Here is a 19,043-nt window from a genome sequence, read left to right on the forward strand (position 1 = left end):
ACACACCTCACTCAACTCACTCACCTTAAGCCACCATTTTAAGACATATGGCCGGAAGGAGTTTTGGACGATTTATTTGAATACGGAACCTTGTAGATTTTAAATTACAGTTATTTCTTTTTGGGACGATTTGTGGGAAGCCCGAAGGCTGGGTGGTTTTTAATGTCGCTGTTGTTCCGTTTTGTAGGTCTACAGACAGATTTTTAATATAGGTGTCGAGCGCGCTTCTAAACGAATTGTGCCAGCTCGCACCGGCCAAGATACCACACTCTTGAAAAGTTAAAGAGCAAAATTGTTGCGTGAGACTGCTTCCGTGTTTGTTTTTTTAATAAAGAAACCTTTTAAGGGAAACCCTATTTAAGGTGATGCCTTGCTACCTAAAACAAGGATACCCAAACTATGCAGCTCCGGTTTAATTGAAATCTTGTACCGCTATTTAGTTTTCCGATACTCCCTTACATTTTCCTCTATTGGTTTTCATTTCTCATTATATGCACCGTAAAATTTAACTATTTATTACTCAAATAATTTTACCTCATACATATAACCTTTAACATGTGTTTATTTAAATAAGAATAAAATAATTATTTTCTCACAACAATTTATACAAAGCAACTTGTGTACTTCAATTTATTCTTAATTTATTATTAAAATTAAGTCTAATAATATTAATTAGTAATAAACGAATCAAATTCGACAAAATAATAACAAATAAGTGTGTTGCAGTGGCGGCGAAGTGCGCGCCTGGAGAATTCTCCTCGAGCCGTGAGCGACACACACACATGCACACACACACACCTATACACACGCATACACACACGTTCACGCACACCTACATTATACTCACACAAACATACAAATACAGCAAAGTACATATTATTTAAAAACGACTCGGAATGTGTATTAAATAGTTGTATTTTTTAATATATTTTAGTACCGATATTTATTTTAACTATGTAGTATGTAGTTATATGAATATATAAAGGAAATCTTAAAAAGAAGCCGTAACGCGTCGTTATTAAATAAAGTGTTCTAAAAACTAACATCCGGTGTGTTTCGCTAGTGTCAAAGAATTGGCATCGAAAAAATATTTCAACATTTGGTAAGTATTGCATATACCCAAGTTAGCTTGCGCACGCCGTCGCTGCTTCACCACTTGTCATTACTAACATAAGCTTAGCTGAGTATTTTTTATCATGTATAGGCCTGTCCGGCTCGAAGGACCAAACGTCAAGACGACCAACAACACCGCTTTATGACTAAACACTCATTGGTTGTTTTGATACAGTTCAACCCTATCTCTTCTCTTCAACCCTTCTCCTGTCACTCTGTTTTACAGTTTTGCTACTTGCACCTGTGTTTTTTCACCCCTAAACCAAACTTGAAATTCCTTTAATTCATTGTGCTTCAATTTGTATTCTTATTTAATCTATTCCTCTATTTAATTCACAATATAGTTTTCTTTAGAATTCCATATTCGTGAAATATTTTCTCACAGTACATTTTATCTCAGATTTTTGTCACTAACAACTTTCTGTCTAGAGTTAGAGCTATCAAATAGCTTGGCGTGATATCGCACCTCTAAGACTTAGCTTTCATTGTAGTGCTGTCGATATTAGATATACATTTCCTTTGAGTAAACAATTTTATTCAAATCGTTGATTAGATGTAGAATATGTTTGTAAGTAGAATTGGTGATACTTAAAAAAAAATTTGGTGTACTTTGAATGTATATATAATTGTCAGTTTTTCAGTTTGACTTCTTCTCAAAGCGTTTCTTTTGTCTATAATTCCTTGTAATTTACTTATTTTCCTCATTAAAACACAATTATTGAATCATATATTTTTCGAACAGCAACGGGCGCGTACGCTGTTGGCGTATCCGCGCGAACAGGTGACACACGCAAAGTGCGGGACCCGCCACACCCTCGCGCCGCGCCTGGAGATGACCGACACTTGCGGAACAGTTTGACGAGACCCCCTACTCCTTGTAGATGTTGTACCATTACTCGTTTGAGTAAATAGATAGACACAATGATGTACTCATTGGTATAAGATTATGAATCGTACGTAGAAAGATCTAGATGTCAATTTATTTCACAAAATGTCACTAGTTTTGTGAAAATAAACGATATATTAATTAAATATATTTGAACTGCTTATATTAGGCAAGATTTCAGTGATTCGAGAAATCCTTAAAACGTTATTCGAATGCTATAAGTAAAAGACTGCACATTTATTTTCGGATATGGAAACTTATACGAAAAATTTGCGACGTACGGAATAACATTCCATATACAATGAATTAACATAATCACGTATTATTTTGTAGCAATTATGAGGCTCAATTTTTACCTTTTAATTTTATGATAGCAGAGTACGTATCTATTGTTTTGTCCTTTAAATACATTTAGAAGAAAGATTTTTAACCATTCGAACAGAACTAAGTGATATAATAAAAAAGACAGACAGAGAATCTTGAAATCGTGAAAGATTTTTCTTCTAAAATATATTAACATTAAAATATTACACCTAAATTGGGCAAGATTAAAAAAATAATGTACTCACATTTTTTTAGAATCATGTGATCAAGTATTTACTGTTAATAATAATAATAGTCGAAAGCTTTATGAAGACGATGCAATTGAATATAATTATTTCTCTCTACTTGAAACGAATCATATTATTCTTCGTTGGATCTCCTGTGTGACGTCATCGTAAATTGTGTCGACTTTTTTTTTTTTTTTTTTACAATTTATGTATAGAGGAAAGTAGCGTAAGTAATAATCATATTTAGAAGAAAAAACATAATATTTTACCCAAATGAATAGCTTGTACTACAAAATGGCCTTCAATAGATAATAAGCTTAAACAAATATATATAATGTAGTTGGCCTTAGCTTAGCGTTTCTAATTCCTGTGATTAGTCCCAAATTATATTAAAACTCGCATATAGTGGATATGAAAGAATTTAGGATTTAAACAGTTACGCTATATACAATAAAATAAACTGCATTCTCGATATATTTTTTGTACGAAATCAACTTCTAACATTTATATGCTCTTTTGTAACTAATGAGTTGAACTGATTGATTACACTGTAAATTCTCAAAAAAAAATTAAAAATTATAGGTAGATGAAAATCGTCAAATAATAAGGAATTGCATATAAATGTTCTGATCCTAACAAATTAAATGCAGTTCATTCATCTTTTATTAATGGCAGAGGTTTTCTCTTCATTTTTACATTGATAACTTAATTTTTTGCGCTTCAAATTTTAATTTTAATAATAAAACATTTAAATAATAATTAATTAACAATTGTATTAGCCAATTCCTGCGCCAAATTTTACGCACAATACCTTCATATATTTCCTCGTGTCAAAGATTTTATCATCATGAGATACAAAAATGAATTAAAATATGGTATGAATTTATATTTATATAGTACGACTCTAAAAGCGCTTATGGAATGAGTATTGAGAAATTTTCTATCCGTAAGATTAAACAAGATCTATGAGCACTTGATATCAACAATTTTTTTACATTCCTGCGCTACGGGTAACTCAATGTTTTATAATGATGATAATGTATACATTTAATTTTAAGTTAATATTTCGGAATTGTTATTTGAATTAATTATTTAAGTGAATATAATTGTCGAAATTACAATGTGTAAGAAAATTATCCAAATTATTTTGAAATGTTGTATTCACCGTACATTCAAGAGAAATCGCCTGCGTCTCCCTTCATTTTATATATTTTATCTAAATAGAAACCGCATTCCATCAGCTCTTAAAAATATTCCAAGTTGTTTTCATTCGGTCTTTTGAAAGTACGGGGCGTATCTTTCATTATTTTATTATTATTATGTTCTTAGTATTTAATTAATGTGTTCCATATCAGTATTATTTTTGTGTATGTTCCTTTTTCTGTTTGGTACAATTTAACCCACTAAACCGTTAACTACTCACCAGGCTCTGCTTTTGTGTGATTTTATAGACTTAAGTTTTAAAGATGATTTATATAATGTTATTATTTTAAGAATTTAAATGAACTTAACGAATTTTTTTTATTTGTGTTTCACGGTTTATTTTAGTTTAGATTATTGAAAAATGTATAATCTGTGTGCGCATTATAAAGTAAATATTGACTGAAAAAATTTAAGTGGCTTTGTGTCCAGATAGTTTTCGTTTTAAATATTGAATCTCGTTATATTATAATCAGCATTATTACTAGTCAAATCATTGTTAACAATTGTATGCATTTTCATTTGAGATTGCCTTTTATTTTAATCATCGAAATATTAAAATGCTATGAATTAATGTGCAATAGACAATATCGTGTATGAATTATTAGACTGGGCAATTTACAAAATTTTATATATTTATAGGATAAACAACTTAACAAACGTATTGGTTTTCACGTTTATTTCGCGTACTGCATAAAAATGTTCAATTTCTAATGTTAGCTTATCACAATTTTATGTTAGCTATGGGATTTATGGATTTTCTTCGAATTTTTATTTTAGATTAATTTTGGAAAGTTTTTAAATAAAGATATGAAATATGTGTTGGCCGTTTTATTTATTTCATTATAATTAAAAGTTATTCAAATTAAATTGAAATGAGTTGAATCACACTTTTAATATGTGTATATTGATTAATTTTATTTCCAGATTAATAAACCGAAAAAATTAGACTGTAAAACCCGGTTGCTTCCGTTTATGTGAAGTCATCAGAAACATGCATTCTATCTCTCTTCCTCCAGACTGACACTTCGTTAGTTGCACGTATGGAGATAGGGAATGAATTTGAGTTTGGTTTAGCCAGTGGTATATTGGAATAATTTAATTAATGAGAAATTTTGAAAGAATAAAAAAAATTTGATCACGAGGCAGGATTTGAACCTGCGTTTCTTGCCTAACCGTAGCAACGCCTAGCCTCTCGGCCACGCGTGATCCTGCCACAGTAATCGAATTTCTTCTACTCTTTCGGCTTCATGTGCCTAAGGGGCACCCCACGCCATCTATTGAGATGATTAAGAACCATCACAACCAATACGAAACATTATTTCAACGATTACAATATTGTATCGATGGAACGCGGCCTTTGTTAAATTTAATTTTTAGTTTTATAGCATTGAAATGCTTTATAAATGAGAAATTTTGAAAGAATAGAAAAAAATTGATCACGAGGCAGAATTCGAACCTGCGTTCTTACCTAACCGTAGCAACGCCTAGCCTCGGCCACCCGTGATCCTGTGTGGTGATCACCCGTGATCACAGTTTTTCATTAGACTGGCGAACTTAAAAGTTTATTACTGGATACATAAATACAAGCTCAAAAAAAGGAAACAGTTCCGTCATGATACAATTTATTTTATATGTTACAAGTCTCAAACATCAGTATTTATATTTCGCATGTTTGGAGTGCTTTCGATGATGTGCTGGGGGCGTGGCCGGGGATCGTCTCCGTCTTTCTCTCTCCCGGTCGCGTTCCCTATCTCTCTCTCTTTCCCTCTCTCTATCGCGATCTCTGTCCCGCTCTCTGTCTCGAGATCTGTCCAATTCTCTGTCTCGCTCTCGCGATCTTGACCTTGAACGCGATTTGCGTTCACTAAAAGCAAACATAAAAATCAATAAATATTTTTATGTTTAAAGTGTGTAATAAGTGTTAAAAGAACCAAGAAAAATGATAAAGATTGAGTACTACAGATTTCAATAATTAACTCTTCTATTTTATCTCTTTTAGAGAAGTTATAATAAAATACATTTTACTAAATATACCATACTTAAACATACACAATATATTTTATTTGCCCACCGAAGAGGCAAAGGCCTCACATATATCTATATCTCTAATTAGTACGCATCCCAATATAATTAAAATTTCGTTAAATTAAGATAAAATATTGACCCGTATCGCGACCGCTTGAGCGGCGGCGAGAGCGACGGCTCGCGAGACTTCTTGGACTTCTTGGAGCAGCTCGACACCGCGTCCTCCTCGCGCGGCGACGCCGCCTCGCCTTCCTTCAGCTCCTTCGCCTCGCGGAGAGCCTGCAACGCGCACTTTATATTTACTTTTAACTTGCGTGACACAAAAATAGAGCGATAAACATGGACAGTTTTTCACCCCCTTGGAGGTCTAATTAAAAAATTGTAAGCTTGCAGGCGTACTGCAGTGTGCAGTGCGCAGTGCGCAGTGCGGGGGAGGGGCGCGCGTACCTTCTTGATGAGCTTCCTGCGGTAGTGGTGTATCTGCTGGTGCGGCGCGAGCGCGCTGCGGCGGGCGCGCGCGCCGCTCTCCAGCTCGTCGGCGTACTTCAGCACGCGCACCTCGATGTCGCGCAGCGTCTCGCGCGACAGCGTGCGCTCCTCCGACCGCGCCTGCGGGGACTCCGACCTGGGGACACCCACAAAGAGAATTAGGGTGCAAACAAAAAAAAAGCACAACGCAAAAGTGACAACAACGAACGCCTTCTTTTCCAAAAACAAAAATGACACAAAACTATAGTCCAAGACAAGCAGTATATATATATAGAAGGCTGGTCACCCTTCGGGCTGCGCGTGCACGGGCGTGGTGGAGGCGTCGTCGCTGGGCGGCGCGGGCTCCACGCTCTCCCAGCGCGAGGGCACGAAGCCGGCGGCGGCGGCGGCGGCGGGCCCCTCCCCGCCCGACCCCGACCCGCCCGACGCGCCCGCCTCGCTGTCCGCTTCCAGCGGCACGCCGTCTATGTCCTCGTCCACTGTAATACACAAAATTATAATGTATTAGAACAAATACTAAAAACAACCAAAACAAAATGTAAATCAATAAACACACGACCGATATATAGCCGATACGTGGTAGAGTGTATATTCGTTTGATTGAGTATAAAAATTACTACAAATCAACATTAAACCTACAGTGGGATTAGATTTACACGGATCCAGTTCGAAGGACCAAGTCTTCTTTCTTTTATCTTTCTAAGCATGTCAAAGAATATTTTTAGCAATTCATACTCGCGTCACGAATTTATTTTGTTAAACTGGTAGCGTATACTATATTACCCAGCGCCACAAGGGCCTTCAGGCGCGGGGTGAAATTAGAAACGAACACTACCATCTTGTAAACACTCATTTAATTAAATTTAATTTAATGAAATATTGTTGTGTTGTTTGATGCGGCTGAGATGTTTCAAAAATATTGTTCCTTACTTAACTTACCTACCTTTAAACGAACAACCTCGCTCACGCACTCAAGAAAAATGGGTAGTTTCCTAAAAACTATATGATCGACATACAGGCTTCGTTACTAAATTCAAGCAGCCGTTCTTTCATGCCCCCATGTCGATGTCAAACACTTACAAAAGATCCTTATGACTACTTTATGTATATAAAATAACCATTACCCTCATAGAAGACCTGTGTCCCAGCAGTGGGAGTGTAGTAGTATGTATCGGCTGATGATGACGATAATATAATAATTTCATTTGGCTAGAAACTTTAATTCATCTCCCTAGGTACTCTGCACTAAAATGATCATAATGGAGCCTCCTCCACACTAACCTGGCACGCCATCGATGTCGTCCAAGCGCACGGGCCCGCGCTGCGACGCGAGGCGGCGCAGCGCGGCGCCGTCCAGCGGGCCCGACCCCTCCGACCCCGCGGACCCCTCCGAGCGCGGCGACGCCGACCCCGAGCGCGACCCCTCCCACTGCCGACCCTCGACGGGCTCGCCGCTCACTGTACCACCCTCCTAAGTTAAGAAATTAAAAAAAAATCAAAATTTAATTTAAATTATTCATCTGAACACAATTGTACAAATAAAAAAGCCAAAGTAGTAGAAAACAATTTTCTATTGAATAAAGACTAAAATTATTGTCTTTCTGATATATTTGCATGACCTGAGTTCAACTGGCACATTGCTTATTCGGCAAGGGATAATGGAGACCAGTGTATTTGATGCTTTTGATATAAATAATAGTTTCATTTGACGAAATTATAATCGTTTGCTCACCTATAATTACAACTATATATTATCATCCCTCATTCTGCTTAGTGCGGTTAGCATAGCATGTTGATTTACACACTAATATGTATGATTGTATAGCCCTCTCCTCCATCCCCAGCCACAGACCCACCTTCTCTTGCCCCAGGAACAGGTCGTTGATGTGCAGCAGCAGGTCGGTGGGGTAGACCGCCCAGTCGGCCCAGGCCTGCAGGATGCGGGTGACCCGCGCGCGGAACCCCTCCTGCTGGATCCGGGAGCTCATCTCGCGCCAAGCCACGTGGCACTGGCGCATTATCTCCGGCAGGCGCTGCTGGAAACTACCAGGGAATTAAAACAAATTTATTTACTGTCCTTATTAACTGTTGTGTTTACGTGTTATTCAGGGAATCTGAATATAACAATTAAATTTTTTTGGGTGACCTACCATTTTGTTTTTATTTTTATTTCCTTTCCTTTTTTATATACAAATGTCTATTATATTATTATCTACATTGATATTATTCAGAGGATACCTTTGTATTTTTGTATGCTTGTAACGTTTCATACAAAAACTACTACTGGACCGATTTAAAAAAATTCTTTCACCATTGTAAAGCTGCAACTCAGTGGAGTGACATAGGCTATACGTGTACCACGGGCGGAGCCGAGACGAACAGCTAGCATACAATACAGTAGTCCCACTCACGCGCTGCGAAACGCGCTCGCATTGGTGAGCTTGGCGCCCGCGTTGTGCAGTATGTCGGACAGCAGGTAGAGCCGCGCGACGCGCTTGTGCGCGGGCGTCTTGTCCCCGGACAGCGCCTCGGCGAGGCACTGCGCCACCTCGCCGGCCGCCTCCGCGTGCTCCAGGCACCACGCCATGGCCTCGCCCACACTGCTGCGGGTGGGGGTCAGGTGGCGGATTATGTCTTCGAGCCGGTCGCGTTGGCTGCAAATTTTATATTGTGGCATATAAGTTTTTGGCTGTAAGTAGAAGGCTAGTAGAGAATTAGAAAGACAGTTTTTCAGATTATTTTATTTTATTTATTTTAGATATGTAGGCCAATGAGATCGACTGGAGACGTTACTAATAACCCCACAAACGGGATGGATTTCCAGTCTTGAAGAGAATAACGCAAATTAAAACCTATATAGTAAAACAAAAATCGGAAACAACTGGATAATGTTCAAAACATTATCAAAAAAGTTCATTACAAAGCGGGCGATTTTAACCATTCAAAGAGGACGGGAAAAGCGAAAAGTAATAGAATATTACATGCTGCATTTAAGTCATAGAAATATGACTATACAATAAACTTACTTATTAGACAGTGTGCCCCGTATATTCTCTTTGGCGTCTTCTTCTTCCACCAGCTCATCCGGCATCCCAGCCGTATACAGATTCATTACTGGCGGACGCCACACTGAGCCACCTGGATATACATCCATAAGATTGATTAATAAAATAGAAAAAAAACTAAGTTTAAAGTGCAGTTTAGTGATAGGATAGCCTTCAAACCATTATGAAGAAGTATTACTCGCAAATTTCTTTAAAAAAAACCTTTAAACATCCTAAAGTCATCCGGGGACCATTGCTTCGGCGAATCTCCCTGCAGCATCGAGAACAGCTTCCACCGGTAGTAGATGTGCGCCGGCGACTGGTTCTCGAAAAGGAAACTAAAGAACGGGTTGCTCATCTCCTTGTTCATTATGATCGCTTCGAACATCGGCCCCTCGCGTATCACGAACTCGACCATCCGGTGGATCAGCATCAGGATGTTTCTGGAACATTCCAGAATTTTCTAAGTTTGAAATTGTTTTTTTTTTCTAGCAGAGACGACTGTCACAATTTTGACAAGTCAAAAAATAAGAATCTAGGAAAGACTATGCCAAATATCAAAATGATTTTTAAACTAAATTTAAAATCAAGAGTTAATTATTTTACCTTTCTGTTGGGATGACCACTTTGACAATCGACTGGGATAAAATCTGTAAGAAAAACGATACTATTAATACAATTAATATCTTTTGGAAATTATACTCATGGTGTATATATTTAATTGGAGTAGTTACCTGTTCATATGTGTTCTTATCTTCGGGATCGCTCGGGTAATATTCACCGGGTCGAATACGAGGTATCTGTGAGAAAATTTAATTAAGATGAAGTCTGAATTAATATAATGTGAATGAACTGTTTGTATTATGTAGGTAAATACACAAGGTATTGTGGAATATTGTTTGTTGTTGTGAGATTTTACTGGGTTTTGTGATGTTTAATATAATTTTGAGTGATTTTGAGAGATCTGGCGAGATCTTTTGAGATCTTGGCAGTACTCGCGAGGTCGTGTAACTACTAGCGGAATGAACGAATGATGTTATAGATGTAACCGTTTACGATATATTCCATTAGTTGCTTCATTTGTGGAGTTTTATCTTTGATGTGTGTACTATTTGTATCTTCCGATAAATTGCCAGGTTTTGTGAGATATTGTCTATTTTATCTTGCTAGATCGTACTGAATTTTGTGAAATATTGCGAGATTTTGTGAGTTATACCTTATCCCTCAAGTGTTTCGGCGGCTGCGCATTGAATGGTAGGCCGGAGGGCGGCGGCGGCTTGGTGGGGTGATGCAGCGCCGGCGGAATATAGATAGGCACGGGAGGGATTAACACCGCTTTACCCCAGCCTAGCTTCATCTCGTAGTTCATTATCTCTTTGCCTGTGTGAATTGCAAAAAATGTATTAAATTTCCAATCAATACGTAGACTTCGAAACAGAGTGAATTAACTAATTCAAAGAATAAACATAGGGAATTTAAAATTATGACATTCAATATTGATATTAATTAATTGATCAAATATTTGTTACTTTGGTTTACAGTGCTATGTTTTTTTTTTCGTCTTAAAATTAATCAATAAATTGACTGTATTTAATAAAGAATATATACCATTAATATTTCTGAGCGCTCTTTCACCATCCTTACGCGACATGAACGCGACGAAACCGCAGTTCCTACCCCGCGCTTTCTCCTCATCAGATCTCGGCCACATTATCTTAATGCTGGCGAGTGGTCCATATCGACCGAATATCTCCATCAATTGCTGTTCTGTTATCTGTAATTCGAAATACATATTTTTAAGATAATCAAATGAGCGTCACAGTTTCTTCTGAATGCAATAATTCCATAGTTGATTCTACAAAATATTTATAATAGTATTTCAATTCTTGATTGTCAATGCTCTACTTCTTCAAACACACACTAAATAAATAAACAATTACTTACTCTACATAAAAAAAACAGTTACTGAAAGTAAAACACCTCCAACTAAAAGTAAAATATATCTTTTAAATAAAAAATTCCTTTAAAATTAATTTGACATACCTTTGGATTCAAGTTGCCCAGATACAAATTCGTGGTGTTAGGATCACCAGTGTCGTATGAGCCTACATCAGGAATATTATCAACGATAGGTTCAGGCCCAACAATACCTCGGTCACGAAGCACATTCTTGTATTTATGACGCTCTGATCTCTCTTCTTGAATTCTGAAAATATGATTAACATATTAGTATAATTAATACATAAATGTCGCAAATAATTCAATGAATGTGTTATCACAAACGACTGGCCATAATCATCCCATGACCATATCATTTCAAATTATATTTAAGTAAAATTGTAGACTACTTTAGAATGATGCTACTATTAGAATGATGCTAATGAAATATCACCAGATTATCTCAATGGAAAAGCTATAGAAAGACATTTGGTGTACCATGAGATGATCACTTGTAAAGATACAACATATGAGTCTATGAATATTTATAAGTAAATCCTGAGTTGATTTATATCTATGAATCATATCTTCAACTAACTGTCTCAGTTCCTCTTTGAACAATTCTAAGTTGCTCTTTTTCTTATCATTGCCCTTTTTATTGCGAGGTCTGCCGGGTGGCTCTGGTCTCTGGGCGAGGTTCCGGACCACCTCAGCCTCCGAGACACTCCGCTTCTCATCCAGCCGAGACACTGGCTTGTAAAGCTTACCCCTTTCTGATGTATCTTCCTCTGGAAACAAGTAATTGGTTTTATCTGCATACCTGATGATGCAGTATTATTAATCTATGCTAATAATGTACAGCTGAAGAGTTTCTTTGATTGAACACACTAATCTCAGGAACTGTTGGTTACTATTGGTTCAAATTTTAAATTTATTTCTGCTTTGATTATGTCATGTATAAGGTAAGTGAAACCATGGGCCACAGCTAGTCTATTTATCTTATACCTTTAAACGAGCAATTCTTGTATATATATATACATATATATATATATATATATAATTGGAATCTCGGAATCGGCTCCAACGATTTTCATGAAATTTAGTATACAGGGGGTTTCGGGGGCGATAAATCGATCTAGCTAGGAATTTTTTTTAGAAAATGTCATATTCGTGTTTTATTCGTGTTTTTTTTTTCCTGACATCTATTGGTGAATGATAATACTATTTTGCTTCGTAGATAGCTGGACAACTGAAATAATGTCATATTCGTGTTTTATTCGTGTTTTTTTTTTCCTGACATCTATTGGTGAATAATAATACTATTTTGCTTCGTAGATAGCTGGACAACTGAAATAACACATAGGCACTTTTTATACCGATATTCCTACGGGATACGGTTACGCAGCACGCTTACGCGGTTTCAACCGCAGGTCACAGCTAGTTTAACATTTATTCAAGGAACCTTGAACCAATAACCACCAACAATCATGAAGACCATTGCAACAATAAATAACTTATTTGAAGTCATAATCAAACATGCAATGAGTCAACAAATTTTTAGACCATATAGTGATACAATTTTTTGTTAATTTTCAATAACTTACTTCTGGCCCCTGCATCATAAGTTCCAGCTTTCACCCAAACCTTAGAAGTAGTGCTAGGTACTTCTTGAAATGTTTCCACAAACTCCTTGAATACCTGTTCAAAAATGTTACATGTATAAACATAATAATTAATGGTTAAATAATAAATGTAAAATATTAATTCTCAAAATAATTACATCAAACTTCCGCAAGCAAAAGTAAGCACTATGATAAAAAACAGAAAGTTGTTACTGTTTGAATCAATATTTCTTAAAAAAAATTATTATTAATTACATCACGTAAACTGAAAACCTAGGTATATTGAATACAAGCTAAAAATTTGGAACGTTTTTTAGACGAATGTAAACTTTTTAGATGATATTATTTTATGTTTGCATGGTATATTATGGTAATACTAACATGAGCTGCTGCTTCCTCTTCTTCCTTCTTCCTCAACTCTTCAAGCTCTTTTTTCGTTAAACCGCGTCCACTCATTGTGATGATAAATTACATTTAACACATAATATCTGAATGAGACGATCTAACACAGTCATTTAGCCGGGATCAATGAATAAATCTCTAAGTTGTATTAATCATCTTCATTATTTAAATTACTTATTAAAGTACGTTTACTCTAAAAAATTATAATTTTAAGCTATTGAATATATGAATGAATACGTATAAATTCCAAACAACTATATCATTAATAACCTCTCTGTATGATACCACAAACTAACTTAGTTTTGATGGTTGACGTCAAATTGACAAATGACTGTAAACTAGAAACTACAGAGCATGGTACCTACACAGACCAATAAGAAAATAGACTAGTCTATGAAAAGTACAGTTAATATTACCTATGTTAGAATCTATCTAACGTAGGTAGGCCATATTGATATACCCAATTTTAAGTGATCTATCTATTATGTAGATAATTACTGTTATATATATTTTTATGACATGAAATTTTCCTACTACTGCAGCTGATCACAATGTAACTTGAACTATGTACTTTTAATACACGTAAATATTTGTTTTTAAATATTGTCAATTAATTAATAAACAAAACTGCAGTAGTCATACTTGAATTACTATTAATTATGATCGCAACCCATAAAACCTTCAAATATAATTATAATTAATGCGTCCTAAAATTAAAAATGTGTAAATAACACTATCGGTCTACTCGATGTGAGTTAAATTTGGTATAAATATAGTGTGAGTTTTTATTCCGAAATCCCTTTGGGACAGGAACAATGCGGATAAAACCCCGCGACGTTTTTTTTCTTCAACTGTGCGAAAGAAGATAAAAAACTAGTTTATTGTAATATAATCCTATGCAACTTAATTTCAAAAAATTCTTAATAATATATATTGTATAGGTCTCACTATAAAACTGCAAACATTAATCTGTCGAATTAAGGTCCGTAACATACTACTTAGTAGACTCATTCTATCGATGTGAAAGCGTGAAATTGAAAAAGGGCATTCGATATGATAGGTTTGGTTCGTTTTAAAAATACACATAAATAGGAGCGTGAAGCGATTCTAATCTCCGTCAGTCGTCCATAATCTCGCGTGTTAGTTTTTAATGCAACGGTTATATCTTATCTTCTTTCTTGTCTAAGTTACGAAGGCTCTGAAACCATGTATTGTAAACATTATGGCATAAACACTGAATGGCAACATAGAGCGAGCAAGCTGCCAAGTGTGTGGCGAGGCATGTGCCGCGTGAAGCCGCTGTGTGGACCCGCTTGTTATCCATTATAATATCAACTCATTTTCATTATTAATGCTACCTACACACAAAAAAACGAAATAAAACATCTCAATTAATATAGTAGTATCATTTATTGAAAAAAAAAATACATCAAAAAATTTTTCGATGCAAAATCAATATATTTTTGTGAATTTCTCATATTACAGCATTGTTTTGCATTGCTTGGAAATATTAAAGATTTTACGTAATGCAAATAACATACATCTTAAATATTACAAACCAAATACACATTATTTATGAAAGTGAAAAATTTAAAATATCTGTACATCGATTAAACAAATATTTATAAAAGCCTCTGATGTTATAATCGTTCGCGTTTACCTTTTCATTAAAAAAATTGTAAGTTGCTATAATTAAGTTTATGAATGTTATATAATATAAAATATGATTTTTAAAATAATCAATGAACGATATAAAATCTACGACAAACTTAATTTCGTTATGATTAGTGATTAAATTTCTTGGTAAATAGCTGCAATACTCTATTTACATAATTTCGACTAATATAGTTAATAAAAAGTTGTATCTAAAATTGTTTAATGATGAAAATGTATGATATTAAACTGTACAGTAAATAAATAAACGACGGGTAACACATTAAAAGACTGTATGTAAATCTATAGTTTGTGCATAGGTAAAGCTTAAATCTATCTAGGAATAATGTGAAATAAATTACAGTTACAAATCTATTTTACAAAAAATGTCTAATAAAATATGAAAATGAAAAAGAAAGAATTGTAGTTGAAATTTTTCATCTTAAATTAATTGTATTTAAATGAGCTGAATTGATTTGTGACTGAAAATGAAACACGAATTTTTAATATGTTTTATTTTAAGTATAAATTACGATAACCTCAACTCAATACAAGATCATAAATTGAGTTCACCCACATTAAATAAATTTGACTGGTTAAGAAAGTCGCTGGTAATATGTCGTATTTCTAAACGGGCTCGCTATTTTAATATTCAACGACAGACAATATTTAGTACTCTTAATGAATCTATGTCGAAAGCCGTAGTACCGCGGCAGTATATGTCTTACTTTTAATTAATCGCCTTATTAGGATCACTATCTCATAATGTATGTAATAAAATATACTATTATGTTATTGATTTTGTTCAATATAATTCAATTCACCAACATTAACAATAAAGAACTATATAACACGACTACTTCGATAAAGTAAATTACATTGAGGTACAAAACACATTTATTCTATTAAATGCACATTACCAAAACATTGTACTATACCTATAAGAAATGAATGATTGGCCAATGACAGATGAATAAAAAAATACATTTAAAATTATTAACTAAACTTGTACTCGTATAATGATAAAGCTACAATTACAAATAAACACATTCAATATACATTAAATATTTTTTAAATTTAATAATAATTTGAAAATACCTAATACTTCGTGCATAGGGGTCAAGTAAAAACGCTTGTATGCACGAAGTTAAACAATCATCTAACGAAGGAAAAACCGTAACTTTCTTCCACTCTATTGCAGTGCATTACAAATAAAAATATACAAATAATATTTGATATTAAAAATAGCGTAATAGACAAATACTCTATACACTGTACAGGGGATCTAAGTTTGTTCCTGTTTGCATTAACAATTACGCATCTATTTAGGGCACAGACGCTCGCCTAATAAACTACATGGAATTCTAAATGTTTCGTTTAAAAAATTATCTTTGCTATCCATAGATTATAAAAATACTTGGTTTTTTCTATCGTTTGAAAAATCCAAACGCCTTAAATTAAATATTTAACTCGCATAGGTAAATAGGTAATGTTTTTACCACAATTCGTAATTGATATCGTTATTTATACAAAAAAAAAATATGGAGGTCGTTTAGTTGGTCGGAGATATACGGGGTTAATTGAACATTGCCGTTCATATAAAACTTTGAAATAAATATTAATCATCGACCGTATATGCGAGTACATGATTTTACCATATATATTTTAACACAGATTATAATACTTTTCTCTAAGGATGGTAACACTGAATATTTCTGTAGTACGATCATTCGATGGAACATAAAACAATGTTGCCATTTATAAAAAAACATTAATTATGATACAATTGTGCGTTTGGTATAACAAAATGTAGAATGTAGTTCATTAAGAGAGCGCTGTTAGCATAATGTTCAAGCATCAGCGTCCGCGCCTTTCAGCCTGAGGCGGGCGAAGTCTTCGAAGATTATGTCGTCGTCTTGTTCTTGCCCATTTTCGTTTCTGTAAACAAAGTTCGTATGTTGTCATGTTTTGTTCCTACAATCATCTCATCTGGTGAGAAGATACACAGCTTGTATGTGAGCTGCATTTTATTCATAATATGCGTCTAAAGACAAATGAACTTAGATTAATTAATTTTAAATTTACATTTGTGGCTAAATTAATTACATTATATAACTATGATGTTTTTTTGATGTAAGCAAATCGGTATCTGTATTAATTTATCTTATAAAGCTAAAGAGTTTGTTTGTTTGGTTGAACGTGCTAATCTCAGGAATTATTGGTCCGACTTGAAAAATTATTTCAATGTTAGTTAGCCCATTTATTGAGGAAGGCTATATATATATCAATACGCTAAGACCATTAGGAGCGGAGCACCAATGAATAATATTTTGAAATCGGGGGACATTTTTTTCCATTGAAAATTTCCGCTGCGTGCGATGCGAGCTAGCGTTAAGGTAATTATAGGCGTATTCCATGCGGGTGGAGGCTAGTATGTGAGTGAGGGTACAGACGGGTGCGGGTCGAGCTGTATGAGGTCGTGGTCGGCGGGCGCGGGGTCGGGCGCGGCGCGCGGCTCCTCCTCCGGCTTCGGGTGCATCAGGATGAACGGCAGCTCCGCGCTCAGGTCGCTGGAACCACACATTATAAATATAAATATACTATTCACTAATATATAACGATATATTAAAAAGTTCTTTACTAATATTATAACGAGGAAATATTTGAAAGTATGTTTGGACGTTTCCACTCATAGACTAATGGACAGATTTCTAAAATTCTTGTAATATTAGAAAACTACACTTCACTGAGTGGCATAGGCTATATACCACGGACGAAGCCGGGATGAACAGATAGAACGTAAGATAAAGTGATCTGTGAACGCACCGTCTAAACTGCTAGATCGATAGGGCTGAAATTTTGCATGTAGATAAATATGATAGACACGAAAACCACTGAACGGATTTTGATGATACTTGGCATTTCATGTTATGTAGCTTACGCATCAGAAACACACATGAACTATAGAAATACTTGCGTTTGCCCGTCGGCTTTTTTAAAGAAGTAAATACATACCCTCCCAGTGGTCCCAAACACAATTTGACCTTTACTTTGTACTGTACAATAATTCCAAGGTTCTCGCGCTGCGAAGGATCCGCTATCCTGAAATTGTCACAACAAAAGTAAACACATTGTTATAATTTGGTCATAATAAAACTATGATCGTTGACACTTTAGCTATAGGAGAAAAATATGGAATTGGAGAATAATATATACCAACAAAAAAAAATTATGAAGAGAAAAGATTTGATAGTTTGTTACTCAAAATTTTCTGAAAAGATTTGAAAAAAAAAATTTAACTGGTTCAGTAGTTCCTTTGTTTAGCGCGTGTAAACAACGAACTCGTCTGCTTTATATATGTATGTAGATCTTAACTATAATTAGATGTTTATAAATATCCAATTTACTTACAATGTGCTTGAAGCGAGATTAGTGTCTTCATGCTTCAGTTGGCCATCAAGTGCTAGACCCCATTTGTCCTTATTATTGGCCAAAAGAGGTGTTAGTGTGAACACCTTGCTCAGCGTGAACCCTGGACCCACGGGACAGCCTTCTCTGTTAAAATAATATTAAGAGAAACCATATAAAAATAAATTACAAAGATTTCAATAGTAGAAATATTTTCTAATAATAAAAATATAACAAAAAGTAATTTTCCCATGAAGTAATTTTTCTTTATTATTAAAAAAGATAACGCGACATGCTTTCTAGAGATACTTATGATTTGAATAAATACTTAACCAAAATAAAGGTTTCAAAATACGCAGAGTACATTAGTATTTTCCACGAGATTCAACAAAAACTCACACAAAAATTAAGCAAATTCACTCAAAACCGTTTATTAGTAACTTCATTACAAATAAAATAAAAAAAGAAAAACAAATCAATGTCACCCAAAGTGTATGGAATTGAATAGATGCGGTTATAGACATACATTTTTCTCAACTATGGTTTTCCTAATTGAGAATGAAATGTTTTTTACAAGTTTTCACTCGCAATAGACTTACACAGGCTTATATTTCTTATTCTTACTGAATAATCCGATAAACGGCATTTCAAAATCTCTTCCCATGCTTTGCCTAATTAAAAAAAATATTATCTTTAACAAAAACTAAAC

At 34.8% G+C, this 19,043-nt stretch overlaps 3 protein-coding genes across 5 annotated transcripts in view; 1 reads left to right on the forward strand and 2 right to left on the reverse strand.

Moving 5' to 3' along the window:
* LOC119838860 (kinesin-like protein KIF21A) overlaps positions 1-4,344 on the forward strand; it is a 19,402-nt gene extending 15,058 nt beyond the window's left edge. Inside the window, exons 26-27 of one of the 2 annotated variants that reach the window (XM_038365004.1) lie at positions 727-1,102; positions 1,856-4,344. In XM_038365004.1, the coding sequence (XP_038220932.1) occupies positions 727-769 (43 nt within the window). In that variant the 3' untranslated portion in view covers positions 770-1,102; positions 1,856-4,344. The remainder of the gene's footprint in view (positions 1-726; positions 1,103-1,855) is intronic. The other variant, XM_038365003.1, reaches the window with a different exon arrangement.
* Positions 4,345-5,328: 984 nt separating this feature from the next.
* On the reverse strand, positions 5,329-13,569 carry LOC119838861 (U2 snRNP-associated SURP motif-containing protein). The gene is made up of 17 exons (XM_038365005.1): positions 13,253-13,569; positions 12,854-12,947; positions 11,848-12,037; positions 11,355-11,517; positions 10,920-11,085; positions 10,528-10,691; positions 10,046-10,111; positions 9,918-9,961; positions 9,534-9,754; positions 9,294-9,405; positions 8,679-8,921; positions 8,124-8,310; positions 7,549-7,738; positions 6,554-6,746; positions 6,226-6,403; positions 5,918-6,057; positions 5,329-5,617 (listed from the first exon to the last, which is right to left on the reverse strand). Exons 1-17 carry the CDS (start codon positions 13,325-13,327, stop codon positions 5,404-5,406), a joined length of 2,640 nt encoding a protein of 879 aa, XP_038220933.1. The 5' UTR covers positions 13,328-13,569; the 3' UTR covers positions 5,329-5,403.
* A 1,857-nt stretch (positions 13,570-15,426) lies between these two features.
* LOC119838793 (beta-arrestin-1) overlaps positions 15,427-19,043 on the reverse strand; it is an 83,603-nt gene continuing 79,986 nt past the window's right edge. The window contains exons 10-14 of one of the 2 annotated variants that reach the window (XM_038364908.1): positions 18,934-19,005; positions 18,338-18,481; positions 17,942-18,028; positions 17,380-17,496; positions 15,427-16,864 (exon numbers count right to left, since the gene is read on the reverse strand). In XM_038364908.1, the coding sequence (XP_038220836.1) occupies positions 16,777-16,864; positions 17,380-17,496; positions 17,942-18,028; positions 18,338-18,481; positions 18,934-19,005 (508 nt within the window). In that variant the 3' untranslated portion in view covers positions 15,427-16,776. The remainder of the gene's footprint in view (positions 16,865-17,379; positions 17,497-17,941; positions 18,029-18,337; positions 18,482-18,933; positions 19,006-19,043) is intronic. The other variant, XM_038364910.1, reaches the window with a different exon arrangement.

Source organism: Zerene cesonia, unplaced genomic scaffold (assembly GCF_012273895.1).
Source record: "Zerene cesonia ecotype Mississippi unplaced genomic scaffold, Zerene_cesonia_1.1 Zces_u005, whole genome shotgun sequence".
Lineage (NCBI taxonomy): Eukaryota > Metazoa > Arthropoda > Insecta > Lepidoptera > Pieridae > Zerene > Zerene cesonia.